Below are 18,540 nucleotides of genomic sequence, written 5' to 3' on the forward strand. Positions count from 1 at the left end.
TCTTGGGGCTCTTCTGTTTTCTTGTAGCTTTAACTAATTTATTATCAACACCCATATGAAATTATGCATAAAATGAATGACTAATGTAAAAATTGGGTTTTTTCTTTATATGTTTATTATGTAAATATGCTTTTATTTATTCACTCCACATAAAATGTAAAAAAAATTACTTGTTTTTTGTATTTTATAGTCTATTTACAATTCAAATTTTAACTATTTAAAATATTTTTTGCTTTGGGCTCTGGGTTGGTTCAGGTGGATGTGGTGGTGTACTGCATCCTGCTGTAGATGCAGCAGCAGCAACAGTTGCAGACACACTGGCACCTTCATTAATATCACACTCAACTGACTGTTTGATCTTCCCATTGCACTGATGGATGGACAGTTGTGGTCGCAAATTTTGAAGCCATCCTGATAACCTTCTCCCACCAACAATGTGGAGATCCAACCCTTTTAGATCCAACTGAAACCAAGACACTCAAAAAGATGCTCTGCGAAAGAGTAGAATTCTTAGAACAGAGTTTAATACACTGAATCGTATGAACAGCAGGAAAAATACATACAGACATTTAGCAAGAGAATTACATAGCAGAAAGCAAGCAAAGCAAAACCCCGGGGTGTACAGCCTTAAGCACAAACAGCAGAGCAACACAGAGCCGGACAGAGAGCAACAGCAGAGGGGAAAAAGTGCTGGGGGCGTCCTCTGGTCCCCTAATATATAGGGACCAGTATCCCCGCCCCCTGCTGCTGGGTAACTTTCCCACGCGCCCAAACACAGCTGCAGGGGTCAGGTACAGGCGAGGGTACGGGCAGGGCTCTGGCTGAGGGCCCTGCCCAAAGGGACACCCTTCGGTTAACCCTTTGCTTTGCCTTCTGACAATAGGTCACAACATGGTCAAAGGTCACACATTAATCCTAATTATTAATATATAATCTTATAACTACATAGGTTCTTAAAACACTTCAGTGTAGGTTCAAAGTGTGTGTGTGTGGTATTTTATCGTGATGTGTTCAGGATCTCTGTTACAATGTTACTGTTTTGGTTGTGCTGCATGAAAGACGTTAAGTGTGTATTAGGGAAGGTTAGTTACCGGAGCTGGAGAGTGAGTTATTCAGGTGAACTCTCAACAGCATTAACTGCCCTGTTACTGTAAAACCTTAATAAACCTTGGTGAAGCAAAATGTCTTGTGCTTAAGACTCTACATGAAAGTTACAGTGAAAATTAGAGTATATATGTTCAGTGCAGATAGATATATAGTGTATATAGTTACATAGTTATACATATCACACAAAAATCCACCACACAGTTCTCAGGAGCCTGTGCAGGTTGTTAGTGGAGCCGGCTCTATATGATATCCTCTACACTCTGCCTTTGTGTTGTCAACAACATCAAAATGGTTCCAGATTTGGCTTCTTTTCTTGGTGTCACTTAATAACCCAGGATGATTAAAAACATGTTTAAGAGTCTACGTGAAAGTTACAGCACACATGTTCAGTGCAGATAGATGTAGAGTGTATATAGTTACATAGGCATACATGTCATCCTGTGTGTCCTGTTTGCCTCCAGAGGTGGAGGTTCATGTTTTTGTCTGTGTGTTTGTGTCTCCAGATGTGGAGCTTCATGTTTCTCTCTGTGTTTGTGTCTCCAGATGTGGAGGTTCATATTTCTCTCTGTGTGTTTGTGTCTCCAGAGGTGGAGGTTCATGTTTCTCTCTGTGTGTTTGTGTCTCCAGATGTGGAGGTCCATGTTCCTCTCTGTGTGTTTGTGTCTCCAGATGTGGAGGTTCATGTTTCTCTCTGTGTTTGTGTCTCCAGATGTGGAGGTTCATGTTTCTCTCTGTGTGTTTGTGTCTCCAGATGTGGAGGTCCATGTTTCTCTCTGTGTGTTTGTGTCTCCAGATGTGGAGGTTCATGTTTCTCTCTGTGTTTGTGTCTCCAGATGTGGAGGTTCATGTTTCCGTCTGTGTTTGTGTCTCCAGATGTGGAGCTTCATGTTTCTCTCTGTGTGTTTGTGTCTCCAGATGTGGAGCTTCATGTTTCTCTCTGTGTGTTTGTGTCTCCAGATGTGGAGCTTCATGTTTCTCTCTGTGTGTTTGTGTCTCCAGATGTGGAGGTTCATGTTTCTGTCTGTGTGTTTGTGTCTCCAGATTTGGAGCTTCATGTTTTTCTCTGTGTGTTTGTGTCTCCAGATGTGGAGCTTCATGTTTCTCTCTGTGTTTGTGTCTCCAGATGTGGAGGTTCATGTTTCTCTCTGTTTGTGTCTCCAGATGTGGAGGTTCATGTTTCTCTGTGTGTTTGTGTTTCCAGATGTGGAGCTTCATGTTTTTTTCTCTGTGTGTTTGTGTCTCCAGATGTGGAGCTTCATGTTTCTCTCTGTGTGTTTGTGTCTCCAGATGTGGAGCTTCATGTTTCTCTCTGTGTGTTTGTGTCTCCAGATGTGGAGGTTCATGTTTCTGTCTGTGTGTTTGTGTTCCAGATGTGGAGGTTCATGTTTCTGTCTGTGTGTTTGTGTCTCCAGATGTGGAGGTTCATGTTTCTCTCTGTGTTTGTGTCTCCAGATGTGGAGCTTCATGTTTCTCTCTGTGTGTTTGTGTCTCCAGATGTGGAGCTTCATGTTTCTCTCTGTGTGTTTGTGTCTCCAGATGTGGAGGTTCATGTTTCTGTCTGTGTGTTTGTGTCTCCAGATTTGGAGCTTCATGTTTCTGTCTGTGTGTTTGTGTCTCCAGATGTGGAGCTTCATGTTTCTCTCTGTGTTTGTGTCTCCAGATGTGGAGGTTCATGTTTCTCTCTGTTTGTGTCTCCAGATGTGGAGCTTCATGTTTCTCTCTGTGTGTTTGTGTCTCCAGATGTGGAGCTTCATGTTTCTCTCTGTGTGTTTGTGTCTCCAGATGTGGAGGTTCATGTTTCTGTCTGTGTGTTTGTGTCTCCAGATTTGGAGCTTCATGTTTCTGTCTGTGTGTTTGTGTCTCCAGATGTGGAGCTTCATGTTTCTCTCTGTGTTTGTGTCTCCAGATGTGGAGGTTCATGTTTCTCTCTGTTTGTGTCTCCAGATGTGGAGGTTCATGTTTCTCTCTGTGTGTTTGTGTTTCCAGATGTGGAGCTTCATGTTTTTCTCTGTGTGTTTGTGTCTCCAGATGTGGAGCTTCATGTTTCTCTCTGTGTGTTTGTGTCTCCAGATGTGGAGCTTCATGTTTCTCTCTGTGTGTTTGTGTCTCCAGATGTGGAGCTTCATGTTTCTCTCTGTGTGTTTGTGTCTCCAGATGTGGAGGTTCATGTTTCTCTCTCTGTGTTTGTGTCTCCAGATGTGGAGGTTCATGTTTCTCTCTCTGTGTTTGTGTCTCCAGATGTGGAGGTTCATGTTTCTGTCTGTGTGTTTGTGTCTCCAGATGTGGAGGTTCATGTTTCTCTCTGTGTTTGTGTCTCCAGATGTGGAGCTTCATGTTTCTCTCTGTGTGTTTGTGTCTCCAGATGTGGAGCTTCATGTTTCTCTCTGTGTGTTTGTGTCTCCAGATGTGGAGGTTCATGTTTCTGTCTGTGTGTTTGTGTCTCCAGATTTGGAGCTTCATGTTTCTGTCTGTGTGTTTGTGTCTCCAGATGTGGAGCTTCATGTTTCTCTCTGTGTTTGTGTCTCCAGATGTGGAGGTTCATGTTTCTCTCTGTTTGTGTCTCCAGATGTGGAGGTTCATGTTTCTCTCTGTGTGTTTGTGTTTCCAGATGTGGAGCTTCATGTTTTTCTCTGTGTGTTTGTGTCTCCAGATGTGGAGCTTCATGTTTCTCTCTGTGTGTTTGTGTCTCCAGATGTGGAGCTTCATGTTTCTCTCTGTGTGTTTGTGTCTCCAGATGTGGAGGTTCATGTTTCTGTCTGTGTGTTTGTGTCTCCAGATGTGGAGGTTCATGTTTCTGTCTGTGTGTTTGTGTCTCCAGATGTGGAGGTTCATGTTTCTCTCTGTGTTTGTGTCTCCAGATGTGGAGCTTCATGTTTCTCTCTGTGTGTTTGTGTCTCCAGATGTGGAGCTTCATGTTTCTCTCTGTGTGTTTGTGTCTCCAGATGTGGAGGTTCATGTTTCTGTCTGTGTGTTTGTGTCTCCAGATGTGGAGCTTCATGTTTCCGTCTGTGTGTTTGTGTCTCCAGATGTGGAGGTTCATGTTTCTCTCTGTGTTTGTGTCTCCAGATGTGGAGCTTCATGTTTCTCTCTGTGTGTTTGTGTCTCCAGATGTGGAGCTTCATGTTTTTCTCTGTGTGTTTGTGTCTCCAGATGTGGAGCTTCATGTTTCTCTCTGTGTGTTTGTGTCTCCAGATGTGGAGCTTCATGTTTCTCTCTGTGTGTTTGTGTCTCCAGATGTGGAGGTTCATGTTTCTGTCTGTGTGTTTGTGTCTCCAGATGTGGAGGTTCATGTTTCTCTCTCTGTGTTTGTGTCTCCAGATGTGGAGGTTCATGTTTCTGTCTGTGTGTTTGTGTCTCCAGATGTGGAGGTTCATGTTTCTCTCTGTGTTTGTGTCTCCAGATGTGGAGCTTCATGTTTCTCTCTGTTTGTGTCTGTGATTGGCTCACGGTGATGATGTCATTCTATGACGAGCTCTTAATCAGTGTGACTGTGCTGTAGGTGAGTCTGCAGAGTTCGCCTCTAATGAGCATCAGATCCTTTGTTCTGTCTGGTTCCTGTTTACCTGCCTCACCTGACGTGCTTAATAATGGAACATCTGTATGAGCTGTGCCGTCAGTCGCTGGTGTCAATAAAGTTTAACTCTGGAATCCAAAGCAAAGCTATTTTCAGCTGCTCTCGCACCACCAGCAGATTTTACCTGGACTCTGTTCCTGCCACAAAAGTAAAGATGAGACTGAGATCAGTTTGATGTGACCTCAGTGTGTTCATAAACTGCTATAATGTGTCTTTGTTTATCAAACTGTGTTTCAGATTTTCATATGTCAATAAAGTTTAATGACAGATTCTGTGTGTGTGTGTTGAGTCAGACTTTGAGCTCTAACAGAATGAACATTAATGATGTCTGAATTTGTCTTTGCAAACACAAAGATGTCAAACTAAATCCTGATGAAGACTCTGCTGATAAAAGCAGCTGAAAGAAAAATCAATGAGTGTTTATAGAAATGAATCTAACATGAGAACTTGGAAACATGGCTTCATCCTTCCTCTGCCTCCTCTTCATCAGCCTCAGCACAGCAGGTACCATCAATCCGCTCACCAGTGATCATTAATACACTGATCAATGCCATGATTCGCCGTCAGTCTGAAGTTCTGTTTGTTCTCAGATGGATTCATGACTTACAGACTGTCTCGCTGTGACTTTAACTCCACTGAGCTGAAGGACATCCAGTTCACCGACTCTTACTATTACAACATGATAGAGATCATCAGGTTTGACAGCAATGTGGGGAAGTTTGTTGGATTCACTGACTTTGGAGTGAAGACCGCAGAGACCTGGAACAATATTCCTGCAAGGCTGGCTAGTATGAGGGCTCAGAAGGGGACGTACTGCAAATCAAACATTGATGTTAGATACCACAAACTTACGTCTAAATCAGGTGAGCGTGCGGTGATCTGTGTGACATCATCAGGTGTTCCTGTTGACCTCACTCTGAATCATTTATGATGGACTCACAGCTGCAGCTAATTTTGATGATTAATAACTTTAATAAATCATCGATCACAGAACATAAAACGCCAGAGAACGAATCTAACCTGCGGCGCCCCCTGCTGGTGACACAGGCAAACTGCAGCTGTTCCTCATAACACACTGATTGTGATATTATTTTTTTATACTCTTTGAGCTGAAAAATCATCCACATTTGTTTTTTAATATTTCCATATACATATTTTAACAGTATTAAGGAGCCTAACAAGTTAATTATTTCCTTTTCTTCTAGTTCATTTATTTTAAATATGATAAATATGAAACACTGATGTCTGCAGTTTATTTATTGATTGTGACCTTCACAGCTTGTTTAGCAGCTTCACACCTGCAAACATTTACAGCTCAGATCTATGACTCAGTGTAACAGTGGAGTTATTCAATATGAGGCAACAATTATAAAGTTATCATCATAACTCACACATATAAATGTGACTGCTGTTATTTAATCTGTGTGTGTGAAGTGTTTCACTCTCTACAGCATCTCTGCAGTAAAGTGAGCTAAAGTGCTGAAACAGCTGCTGTGCTGACAGGCTGACCTGACTGATCAGTGAAATATAAACACACTCAACCTGTGACTGTGTAACATCAGAAACAAAGAGAAACATGAGGAGAACCAGCTCAAGACTCCTGTGCAGGAGAAGCTGTCTGATAGTGTGTGCAGAAGGTCCATGGAGGCAAGTTTTGTTCCCGTAATCCTCTCCACAGACTTTATGACTCTTTGTCTGTGTGGTGTTTCCATAGCAGACGGTTGTTGATGTGTCAGGCTGCACAAACAGCTGTGCAGCTTTTATTTATTTATTATTTTGTGTGATGCAGCTGTTCTTTGTGTTGTTGCTGGATCGTTGCCTCAGGGGGAAAGTTGTGTGTGTGTTGAACATGCAGACTAACAGAGACTGCAGCTGTCAGCAGCCACACACACTTTATATTCTTCAAATCAAATCAGAGTGAAACATGTTCACTGACAGCTCAGCTTCAGCATCTTATTCATGCTGTGACTGCAGCCGTTCTACTCTGTTTCTCTTTAACCCAAATCATCACAACATGGAAATATAATCATCAAAATGATGTGACTGGAAGGATGCAGCAGTCTGTGCTCCACCTTTCTCCTCCACACCTGCAGGTGGAGAACATGGATGCATGAATCTCTACAGAGTTCTTTGAATATTATCCGTCTTATCAGTTTTCAGTGAACAAAAATCCTCACAGAGCCAAAATAAGCAGTTTGTATCCAACATAACTCAGCTGGACTCTGATGCTCCGTATAACAGCCACACATGAGTCTGGATTCACTCAAAGCATTGAACAAACTTTATTGTAAATGAAGCTTTTACACATTTATTCTCTGATATTTGCTCTTCAGCTCGAGTCTCCATCAGTGGGAACATTTCCTGATTCAACTTTTCTTCTGTTCAAATCAAACTCCATGAGAATCAAAGTGTGAATCAGAGTCCTGATGATCAGATTCTATAGAAACATGGAGACTGTAGAGGATTTACACTCAATATGTTCATTTGGTCCCTTCAAGAAAAATCAATCATTCATCAAATAAAATCAGTCGTTGATCGACTCAGTTTGATTGACAGGACAGATGATCAGAGGTGCAGAGTTTTTACCACCATAATTAGGACAGGGACTGAAGTATGGGTGGAGTTTGTGAGTGAAGGAGCAGCCAGTAAAGGAGTAGATCAGAGCTGCAGCACCCACATCATAAAAGGAGACCAGACCCTCCTCATAATCCACAAACACCCCCACCTTCTCAGGACCAGGATGAAGACAGAGGGGGACTGAAGGACCAGCAGCAGCTCTGTACTTATTTCCATTTCTCAGCCCTACAGTCCAGAGACCATCCTGAGGTCTCAGTCTGATTTGTCTCTTCCTGTTGATCGTCTCTGTGGCCACTCCTAAATCCCAGTCAGTCTTTCCTTTAACCTGAACCTCAAAGTAAAATCTGCCTGAAGAGAAACTCTGCTCTCCTAAAACAATACCATACAGAGAAAATCTCTCTGGGTTGTCTGGAAGTTTCTTCCTCACATCACTATCATGAACTTGTTTTCCATCATCAGACAGGACGAGATAAGGATGAGCTGTATCAGGATCCAGAGTCACATCCACCTCATACTGCTGCACCCTCTGCAGCTCAGCCTCAAACAGCTTCTTCTTCATGAGTTTCCTGATTGTCTCCTCCAGCTGAGCCACAGCTCTCCCCACAGTCCCCTCATATGATGGTGGATGAACTCTGACCTCTGTCCAGTCCTTGCTGGGTGGAGCAGCTTTCAGGGAGGAGAAACCTTGGAGGAGGTGGAGGTGGTCTTCAGAGCGTGAGAGCTGCTCCACCTCAGAGCTTCTCTCCATCAGCTCAGAGATTTCCTGTTCCAGATCTTTGATGAGACCTTCAGCCTGTTTCTCTGTAGTTTCCTGTTTGTCTTCGATCTCCTTCATGAGCTCCTTCAGGCGTCTCTCAGACTCCATCAGAGCAGTGAAGACCTGAACACCTTCTGCTTTCTGTCTGTCTGCAGCATCTTTACTCATCTTCACCGACTCTGTGATCTCCTGAATCTTCAGTCGTCTCTTCTGGATCATCTGCTGAATCTCAGCCTCTGTCTTCTCCAGCTCTGCCTTCTTTCCTTCATATTCTTCTCTCAGAGGAACAAACTCGTGGTTCTTGTGGTCTAAAACAGAGCAGAGCACGCAGACACATGTCTGGTCAGTCTTACAGAACAGCTGCAGAAGGTTATCGTGCTTCGTACACATCCTGTCTTCCAGGTTCTCCACAGCATCAATCAGCTGATGTCTTTTCAGACGTTTCACTGTCAGATGAGGCTCCAGGTGAGTCTGACAGTAGGAGGTCTGACACACCAGGCAGGACTTCAGGGCCTTCAGTCTGGTTCCAGTGCAGACGTCACAGGGAACTTCTCCTGGTTTGGCAGCTTGTTGCTCTGAGCTGCTGCTGCTGGCTTTCTGCTGAGCTTCACGTCTGAACTGAGCAACCATCTCAGAGAACAAAGTGTTGATGTCTAGTTCAGGTCGTCTCTTGAACACTCTGTTACACATAGGACACTTCTGTCTGCCATTAGTGTCCCAGTGCTGACTGATGCAGGTTTTGCAGAAGTTGTGTCCACATGATGTAGTGACTGGATCAGTGAACGCATCCAGACAGATGGAGCACAGAAACTGATCTTCAGATCGCAGATTGCTGGCAGCAGACATGTCTGCACTCTGAGGGAGACAGAAAAGAAACACATTTGATTCAAAATTCACTTTAAATTTCATTTTTAAAAAGAGAGAAACAAGCGTCAGTAGTCTGAGGAGCTTGGAAAGAAAAGTGTCTGGACTTCTTTAAGTTTCTTGAAGACATTTCATCAGAGAAGCTTCTTCAGTTCTCAGAGTAACTGGTGGAGACCCAGCAACACACTCAGACACAAACTGGTTCATCCCAAACACAAACTTAACATCGTAGTGTCTGCTGTACAGTGCAGCGTCCAGATGAACAGGATCAACTTTGGGGATGAAGATAAATACAGTCGTTAAAAAGATGTGAAATTGTTTCTCTGACTGTTTTACAGAAGGTCCAAGATTCATCCAGATCATTTGTATACTTGAATAAATCAGTTTGTTGGATATATTCCATCAATTACTGTGAAGTAAACTTCGACCTTGTTGGTGACTAAATACTTCTTATTGTAAGTCCAGATCAACGAGCCATTAATATTAAACAGTGACTGTTCCAATAGAAGTGACAGTGAGGAGGACAATGAATCATAAACCTCAGAAATGTGTTATTAACTGTTTGATCCAGTATATTAATGGCATTTATGAGAACATGTTTATTCAGTGGTGTCTGTATATTTGCTCCATTTGTGTGTCATTAAAAATTGTCCTGTTTTCTCTCACAGATACTGGAACATCACAGCTCCTCACAAACTCAGGATATGGAAGAAGATGAACTTTTCCAGTCACTCACAGGGATACATCATTCAATTATTCTGGATCCTCAGAAAACATTGATTTATTTTTGTATTTCATATATTTGTTTGTCCAAATCAAAGATTTATGTTAGTAGAGAAGAAGCCACCACGATAAAGCCTGTGTGTGAAAATGAGATCAGTGGATTTTGTTGATCAAAATCACATTTAAGGAGGAATTCTGTCCTCCAGTTTGTTTAAATAAGCTTTGGGATTAAACACCATCATCTATGTTTGTGTCTGATGACATGTTTGATCCAGTTCAGCTTGAATATCACAGCTGATGTGTGGAACTCTGACATATTTAAAGCCTCGATTATCAGGATGATTTAAACACATCTGTTTAAATAATGAGATTTATGTTTCCACACAAAGTTATAAAGTGCAGCATCGACTGTTTTCTGAATGATTCAGGAACATCTGTGACTCTTACAGGATACACTAAGTCAGATCTGGTTTACAGTATCAAAGGCTTTATATACATATATATATATATATATGTATATATGTATATATATATATATATGTGTACAGGGCTCTAGAGTGCGACAAATTTGGTCGCGACCAAATTTTTCAGTGGTGCGACTAAAAAAAAATATTTTCAGGTAACAAAAAAAATAAAATAAATCTCTGCAACTCTCCGTGTGGTCAACAACAGACACACATTATTCCCCTATCGTGGACTAAACCAATCAGAGATAGTCAGGGGCAGGACCTCTCTGATTCGCCATCGTCCAGTTGAAAGTGCAGGTGGAAGAGAGAGGTGAGTAGCTTGAATAAAGGGATATCGATTCATTAACGGATTCCACACAAAGACGTAAACACAGAGCGGACCCAACGCATCAGAATCAGCTTTGTCTTTCTCGGCTTTCTCACCCCACGGCCCGAACACGGACACGCTGTCGGAGCTTAGCGATTCTGATGTGTCGGGTCCGCACTGTGTTTCCGTCTTTTTTGCGCTGATTCTGAGCTGCGGGTTTTGTCTCTCCAACCAAAATTCGCCGAGCCAGCAGCAAAAGAAGCAGCAAACTACGCTTTACATTTGATCAATGTCGTCATGAATTCGCTCTTAGTTTTGCTGTTTTGCTTCCGCCATGATAAAAATCACACTTCATGCACAGCTCTCTCTCTCTCTCTCTCTCTCTCTCTGTACTTCAAGAACAGTTTCCCGTCTCAAATCTCTGTTTTCTGCATTATTCATTCACTTATTACCCACCAGTCTACCGTTGTTTACAGCGCTGTCGGCCGCTGTCTTTTTCTTTTCTTTTTCTTTTTTCACTTAAATGACCTCGGACAAGAAAGCCTAATTTCTGCTGTTCAATACTGAAGAAATTGTAGCTGTGGGTAATAAGAAAAGATGAAAAGAACTATTGATAACTTTTGTGTTAAGTTAAGACCTGATCCGTCTGAAATTCATAGCCAGCTCTGACACGGTGCCATCAATCTTTGAACGCTGAAAAAACAGCAGTGTATCCAGAAAACACATTATATGCTGCAATAAATGCACTGCCCAAGTGTCCCCTCTCCCCACTGCCTTTCAGCAGCAGGCAGCAGCAAACAGGTCGTCAGAGGAGCCAAGATGATGATTAAGTTTAACATTTTCTACAATATTGACAAAGCAATTTAAGCACAAGTTTGTTAGTTAATAATTTAGAAATGAATATTGTCTGTATGGACGTCCCCCCAAAGAAAGTGCATGTGTAAAACTGCGGTGTTAAGCGATGCGGTTGAAAAATTTGAGTGCGCCTAACTTTTGTGCCGGTACGCCTAAATTTTTAAAATTAGGCGTACCGGTGCACCCATGTCAAAAGTTAGTCTAGAGCCCTGATATATATATATACGTATCATATACATATACATATATATATATATATATATATATATATATATATATATATATATATATATATATATATTAGTGCTGTCAATAGATTAAAAAAATTAACTAACCAATCTCACAATTTTCTGTTATTAATTGCGATTAATCGCAATTACACTGTAAAATGTAATATTGTATTTAATTAAAAATATTAAATAGGCTGAACTCAATATTTATCAATTTGTTATTAGAACTCAATTTAAATAAGTTACCAGTACTTTTTATGCAAAAATGCTGATAAACTCCATTTATTTGAGTTGTCTTAACTTAGAATAACTAAGTAAGCTGGAAGTTTTGCTTCTCAGTGCGGAAGGATGAAAGATGTGTTTTGAAAATGCCACGTGACTACTGTCCTCCTCCCTCTGGGATTAGTCCGCATGTTCATGGCGCATTTTTTATGGAATATGTTGAGCAAACCTGGAGAAGCGTCAGTTCAAGATATTATTGTTGTCATTGCTGTGGATCTTTAGCTGATACACTGACTTGGTAAGTAAATGTTTACTCTTATTCAAACTGATTTTGTGGCTTCTCTTAGTTTAGCACCAGGTTTAAAATCTTGCTAGCTAGTTAGTGTTAGCCTAGCGTTGCTGCTGCCGCTGGGCTCATGTTACTTAAAAATTAACACCACAGCCTTAAAAACCTTACATAAAACTATGTGGTGAAATTTTCTGTTGATTGTTTGAAATAAATAAGTGAGATAAGAGCCCAGACAAAATTCTTCGGGAGGTGCAGCCTAGGGGTGGGGTAGGTGTGGGATGTGGGGGGTGGATAACAGAGCTCTCCGAAAACGTGGAAGCACTTTTGCAAATATGTGATATTTTGATAAATTAAGTAGATATTTGAGCATTACACAGCTACATTGTCGCCTGCAAATATCTTAAAAAGTTATTTTGTGACCCAGAAAGGGTAGTCTGGGGAAAAGGAGGATCGCATTTGTCGGCCACGGTTGTCGGAGCCTGTGCGTACTTGTAAGCGCGGCAATGGCGGAGGAGCGCCGCTGAAAAACTTATTACTTTTTCTGGGTCACAAAATAAACTTTTAACATATTTTCAGGCGAGAATGTAGCTGTGTAAATTTCAAATATCTGCTCGATTTATCAAGACATCACATATTTACAAAAATGCTCCGACGTTTTCGGAGACGTCTATTTTTTTTTTCATGCTTTGTGGCAGCTTTAGAACATCTGTGGCATCTATTAATGTCAAATCTAGCCTTTATTTAACAACATAAGCAAACTCTATGTTACAATGATTGCACAGCCATTAAGGATCAAATCAGTGTCTGAAAAATGTTCTGTTTTTTCTCCCTCTGCTTGCTTCTTACTGTCTTTGAGGCTCGGGACCAGCACTCCTGTTGTTGGACAGAAAGACATCAACTCAGTGGTAAGTATTTTGGTTTTCCAATATATTAGCAACTGTCAGTGACATTTATATTAATCAGGCTGAACTTTAATCATACTTTAGATCAGCCTGTTTTACTTATTGTTTTGTTTGTGCTTTTGGTTTGGGGAAGTTGTTTCTTTACTGATCTTTTCCTGTCTTCTGTTATTAGACTTGAGATATGACTGCACTATGCTGTTGCTGGTGACTCCAGTTAAATCTACAAGACATGCTGTGTAAGTAAACAAACAACAACAGTTTGGTCTGCATTTCTTGAAAGATCATATCCCCCAAACTTAGTTTAGAGGGTCTACACTGTATATAGTGAAGTCTGCAAGTTTTCTAACAGCAAAATCTGTTTTGTGCCCAAAATCATTTTGCACATCATTAGAATGAAAGTTATTGGCCATGTTTGCATAGCCCTTTTTAAAATGATGCTTTCATGACATTATTGTGTGTTGGGTGGTGGTCAGGGCTATGCAGACTGACAATTTGGGACATTGAATGTCACCTCTCCGGTGGGGAGGGAGCCTGAGATTGTCTAAATTGGAGTCTGTTCTATACCAAATGCAGAAAAAATGTTTTAAGAAAGCAATTAAGTTCATGTTCCAAAAAAATATGATTGTTTGCTTGCAGGACAACAGGAGAGATGAGTCCTCCGTCACAGATGGTGTGGTCAGTGAAGATGGTCGCCTGCAGGTTCAAGCTCATTGCATCTCCAACCCACATCCACTGCCACTGTACTTAAGGGAAGTTAAAGACTTTCTTCTGCACCTACATTTGGATCACCTCGATCCATGACAGTCATTCAGGCAGTAATGCCTGGACTGGAAACAAGCATCCTTAAAATAATACAACATTCCAGCTCATGTGTTGGAATGAAAAACAAATGTGTTGTTTAAATTAGAGACTGCACTTGTGACAGAACAATAAATATTTTATTTTGATTATATAAGTAATGTAAGTACAAAACAAACTGTGGTAGACCTAAACTTATTTTCAGAATAATTACATCTGAGACTTTGTTTCATTGTAAGATTATAACAGTGATGGCAATATAATTGTTTGTTGTTCAGCAGAACAGTGTCCAGTATGTTGGCTGTTATACTTTGTTGTGTTTGAAAATAAAAGTTGGGCTGATTTTAACTTCATTACAAAAATTGTTGTTAATTATTTTTAATCATATTCAGGTTACCACAAATTGTTTTTTCATTTAGTTGAACTTAACATGTTTGTCAGTAGGTAAACAATTAGTATTGTACAGTCAGAAATATCAAGTTATTGTTAATACTGCAGACTTGCAATGTATAAGTTGTCCTAACAGTCATCTTAAGTAAGCTTTACTTAGTTTTTTGAGGCAACGAGTTTCCATAATTTTTTGAGTTCTGGGAACTAACACGGCTGTACAGTGTACTCAAAATGAGTAAGTTGCCCTAACTTGGTCATCTTACGTAAACTTGATCCAATTTTTTTGAGTTCTGGGAACAAATGAGTTTGTACAGAGTACTCAAAGTAAATAAGTTGTCCTAACTTAGTCATTTTTAGCTAAGCTTTACTCAATTTTTTTGAGGCAACGAGTTTCCATAATTTTTTTGAGTTCTGGGAACTAATTAGATTTTACAGTGTATTTGATCAATAGCCTGGCTCCAATTACATTTTTTCAACTTTATATTTTAAGATTGTAACAGACATTTATGCAACACAATGAAGTAAATGCAGAATAAACACAAAGAATGTATGCTGAAATTCAAAGAGAATTTTAATAGTTGTCATCAATCTTTAACACAGTGAAAACTTACAAAACACCTTTAAGGCCATCAACAGTGACCGAACCCAGGCCTACAGGTTAAAGTGAATATCATAACGATAAAGGGTGCACAAAACTCAGTATTTAAAACACAAAAAGACACAGCTGAAAACCTGGAATGTTGAACATTTTTCACTTCAAAGGAGCAATCTGGCTTAGTCCTTCTGTGCACTCAGCCAGTTACTGAGGCAGACTATTCTGTTTACATTGTCTGATGACAAAGAAGCACGCTTCTTTTGAATGATGTGACCTGAGAGTGAGAATAATCTCTCACAAGGCACTGTGGTTGCAGGGGTTGACAGGTACTTACGTGCAATAGGTGCCAGCCTGGCATGTGCTCCTTCTCTCTTTAACCACCACTGTAGTGGACACTCTCCTGTGTCAATTTTGGGCTCTGCTTTGTACAGATTCAGACAGCAGTCTATAGCATCTTCCTCTTCCTCTGTATCTGAATCAGGAGAACCCAGCAAGGAGATGGACATCTTGCTCTTCTTTGGTGAGGGTTCCTCTGTTGTCTGAGCAGATGGTTGGTGTGCATCCGTCTCTGCCATCAGAAGGTCATGTACTGATGCCCACACCTCTCTTCTTTCATCTTTGGAAAGGCATTTAAGGTCTTTAAACCTGGGATCAAGGGCAGTAGCGATCTTCAGCCAGGTGAGATTGCTGCTGGCCCTCCGCTGAGCTAGGTCTGTGGTAAAAACTATCTTAAACCTCACAACGTAGACTGGGTCATCATCCAAGGGCTCCATGACCCAGAACAAATGACACAAGGCTGGCAACACCATGGAACAGGAGACATAGCGCTCTCCCCCCCCAGCAGTTCGGTAACATATCTGTAATAGAAAGATCAAGTCTGTATTTTTCTATTAATCACACAGAGACAAACATAAATACCACATATGAAAATACACAGAGAGGTGGAGGTGGAGAACATACTTGAAAACAAAGCTAGAACACAAAGATAGACACACAATCATGAGAAACAAAATGATTTACCTGCAAGGTTCAAGTAGTTCCTCCAGCTTTTGCAGTCTGTCAAGCTCCTGGTCAGTCAGCATGGTCACCTTGCTGTTTTGCTGAGTCAGGATGGTGGTGAGCACAGATTTGTTTCTCTGGATCCGCTTGATCATCTCTAGGGTGGAGTTCCATCTTGTTGGAACGTCCTGATCAAGCGGTTCTGTTTGATGTCCATGTGCAGGTTGCTGTGCCTTTAATTCCTGAGCGTTTGCTGGACTATGCTTAAAATGTCCAACAATCTTGCGACATTTGGCCAGAGCGCTTTCAAATGCGTTGTCATTAAGAGAAACTGTGATCGCACTCTGCAGAATGTGGGCCATGCAGGGCATGTGTTCAAATGGAAGTAGTCTGGCGGCTGCAACCATGTTACGAGCACTGTCGGTGCCAAGCGTGGTTACCTTGTCCTTGATTTCCCATTCGTTTGCAACATTCAGAAAATGGTCGGCACACGCCTCAGCATAGTGTCTCTCTTCAGTTTTACTCACTGTTAGTGCAAATGATTGCATAGTCCAGTCGTTATCAATAAAATGCGCCGTGACCCCCAAGTAATTATCGTTGTTCACCGAAGTCCAGTGGTCTCCGGTGAGAGCGACGTTCCTTACTTGCACAAGCTTGGTGCACTGCTGAGCCCTCTGGTCCCCAAAGTGTGCAGTCTCGACACAATGGTTCCTCTCGAGGGCAGATTGTAACACTCATGAGTCAGCATGAAGTCAACAGAGTGAAGATTTATGTAGAAACAGGAAGTGTGATCAGCTGCACTCACCACTGTTGCTGAGAGAAACCTGATGGACTCCAGTGAATCTTCTTTTAGAGACAAACAGGACTCGACTGCAGCTCTGCTGCTGCTCTCTCACACTTTCACTTCTGCAAAATGACGTTGAACTTCTCGTCTCTGCTCCGCCTCTTCCTGCCTCTCCCTTTATCAGCCGGTCTGTACTCAGTGGCTGTGTCCCAATTCAGGGTCTGCACGCTTGAAGTATCGCGCACTCACGCGTACTACGCACGGTGCGTACTATAAGAAACGAGAAGTGCGGAAGTAAGAGGCTTGTGAAATGAGACAGTCTAGCCTTCGTCGCGCTGTTCAGGTTGCCTAGCAACCATGATACTAACCGCAAGAAACATGTCATACAGCATTGTTTGACAGAAATGAAGGAGAAAAAATGTTTTGTTGGTCATTCATTTTTGTCATGACATCACTTTGATTAGTTGAGTATCTGAGGCTGAGACCACAGGACTGTAAAACATGATTTTTGGCTTCATTTCTGTACTGAACAGTCATTTCAAGATTAGTTAGTAAATAACAATCAGCTAACGTTGTTCATGAGGCTAAAATCATCTCACTGTGGTAATGTAAATATAATATGGCCAATATTATATGTATTGTCAGATTATTATGGTAATATATATATATATATATATATATATAACACCCAGCACGCCCCTGCGGGCGGTTTATCCTTCAAGCTCGGGTCCTCTACCAGAGGCCTGGGAGCTTGAGGGTCCTCATGCAGTATCTTAGCTGTTCCCAGGACTGCGCTCTTCTGGACAGAGATCTCCGATGTTGTTCCCGGGATCTGCTGGAGCCACTCGCCTAGCTTGGGAGTCACCGCACCTAGTGCTCCGATTACCACGGGGACCACCGTTACCTTCACCCTCCACATCCTCTCGAGCTCTTCTCTGAGCCCTTGGTATTTCTCCAGCTTCTCGTGTTCCTTCTTCCTGATATTGCTGTCATTCGGAACCGCTACATCGATCACTACAGTCGTCTTCTTCCGTCTGTCTGCCACCACTATGTCCGGTTGGTTAGCCACCACCATTTTGTCCGTCTGTATCTGGAAGTCCCACAGGATCTTAGCTCGGTCATTCTCCATCACCCTTGGGGGCATCTCCCATTTTGACCTCGGGACTTCCAGGTTATACTCGGCACAGATGTTCCTGTACACTATGCCGGCCACTTGGTTATGACGTTCCATGTATGCCTTGCCTGCTAGCATCTTGCACCCTGCTGTCATGTGCTGGATTGTCTCTGGGGCATCTTTACACAGCCTGCACCTGGGGTCTTGCCTGGTGTGATAGACCCCAGCCTCTATGGATCTTGTGCTCAGAGCTTGTTCTTGTGCTGCCATGATTAGTGCCTCTGTGCTGTCTTTCAGTCCAGCTTTGTCCAGCCACTGGTAGGATTTCTGGATATCAGCCACCTCCTCTATCTGCCGGTGGTACATACCGTGCAGGGGCCTGTCCTTCCATGATGGTTCCTCGCCTTCCTCCTCTTTCTTGGGTTTCTGCTGCCTGAGGTATTCACTGAGCACTCGGTCAGTTGGGGCCATCTTCGTGATGTATTCTTGGATGTTCGTTGTCTCATCCTGGACTGTGGTGCTGACACTCACCAGTCCCCGGCCCCCTTCCTTCCGCTTAGCGTACAGCCTCAGGGTGCTGGACTTGGGGTGAAACCCTCCATGCATGGTCAGGAGCTTTCTTGTCTTTATGTCAGTGGCTTCTATCTCCTCCTTTGGCCAGCCTATTACCCCAGCAGGGTACCTGATCACGGGCAGGGCGTAGGTGTTGATGGCCCGGATCTTGTTCTTACCGTTCAGCTGACTCCTCAGGACTTGCCTGACCCTCTGCAGGTACTTGGTGGTTGCAGCTTTTCTAGCGGCCTCTTCATGGTTCCCATTTGCTTGCGGGATCCCCAAGTACTTGTAACTGTCCTCTATGTCTGCAATGTTGCCTTCTGGTAGTTCAGTCCCCTCAGTTCTGACTACTTTCCCTCTCTTTGTTATCATCCGACTACACTTCTCCAGCCCGAACGACATTCCAATGTCATTGCTGTATAGCCTGGTAG

At 42.3% G+C, this 18,540-nt stretch overlaps 3 protein-coding genes across 3 annotated transcripts; 1 reads left to right on the forward strand and 2 right to left on the reverse strand.

The window, feature by feature from the left end:
- The first annotated feature begins 5,135 nt into the window (after positions 1–5,135).
- On the forward strand, positions 5,136–5,623 carry LOC120438669 (H-2 class II histocompatibility antigen, E-S beta chain-like). The gene is made up of 2 exons (XM_039609142.1): positions 5,136–5,185; positions 5,272–5,623. The coding sequence occupies exons 1-2, from the start codon at positions 5,137–5,139 to the stop codon at positions 5,610–5,612; spliced, it is 390 nt and encodes a 129-aa protein (XP_039465076.1). The 5' UTR covers position 5,136; the 3' UTR covers positions 5,613–5,623.
- Positions 5,624–6,992: 1,369 nt separating this feature from the next.
- On the reverse strand, positions 6,993–16,616 carry LOC116334539 (E3 ubiquitin-protein ligase TRIM39-like). Its single transcript, XM_039609028.1, has 2 exons — positions 16,462–16,616; positions 6,993–8,870 (listed from the first exon to the last, which is right to left on the reverse strand). The coding sequence occupies exon 2, from the start codon at positions 8,859–8,861 to the stop codon at positions 7,206–7,208; it is 1,656 nt and encodes a 551-aa protein (XP_039464962.1). The 5' UTR covers positions 8,862–8,870; positions 16,462–16,616; the 3' UTR covers positions 6,993–7,205.
- LOC120438664 (E3 SUMO-protein ligase ZBED1-like) lies at positions 14,616–16,448 on the reverse strand. Its single transcript, XM_039609134.1, has 2 exons — positions 15,678–16,448; positions 14,616–15,514 (listed from the first exon to the last, which is right to left on the reverse strand). Exons 1-2 carry the CDS (start codon positions 16,202–16,204, stop codon positions 15,394–15,396), a joined length of 648 nt encoding a protein of 215 aa, XP_039465068.1. The 5' UTR covers positions 16,205–16,448; the 3' UTR covers positions 14,616–15,393.
- Positions 16,617–18,540: the final 1,924 nt, after the last annotated feature.

The sequence above is a fragment of the Oreochromis aureus genome, linkage group 3 (genome assembly GCF_013358895.1).
Source record: "Oreochromis aureus strain Israel breed Guangdong linkage group 3, ZZ_aureus, whole genome shotgun sequence".
Lineage (NCBI taxonomy): Eukaryota > Metazoa > Chordata > Actinopteri > Cichliformes > Cichlidae > Oreochromis > Oreochromis aureus.

What these genes read in the sequence shown, in the direction of transcription:
- LOC120438669 (XM_039609142.1), top strand. Translation starts at nt 5,137, where the DNA reads ATGGCTTCATCCTTCCTCTGCCTCCTCTTCATCAGCCTCAGCACAGCA. An exon ending in CATCAGCCTCAGCACAGCAG is followed by an intron (nt 5,186 to 5,271) that starts GTACCATCAATC and finishes GTTTGTTCTCAG; the next exon opens with ATGGATTCATGACTTACAGA.
- LOC116334539 (XM_039609028.1), bottom strand. Translation starts at nt 8,861, where the DNA reads ATGTCTGCTGCCAGCAATCTGCGATCTGAAGATCAGTTTCTGTGCTCC.
- LOC120438664 (XM_039609134.1), bottom strand. Translation starts at nt 16,204, where the DNA reads ATGCAATCATTTGCACTAACAGTGAGTAAAACTGAAGAGAGACACTAT. An exon ending in GAACTACTTGAACCTTGCAG is followed by an intron (nt 15,515 to 15,677) that starts GTAAATCATTTT and finishes TTTCTATTACAG; the next exon opens with ATATGTTACCGAACTGCTGG.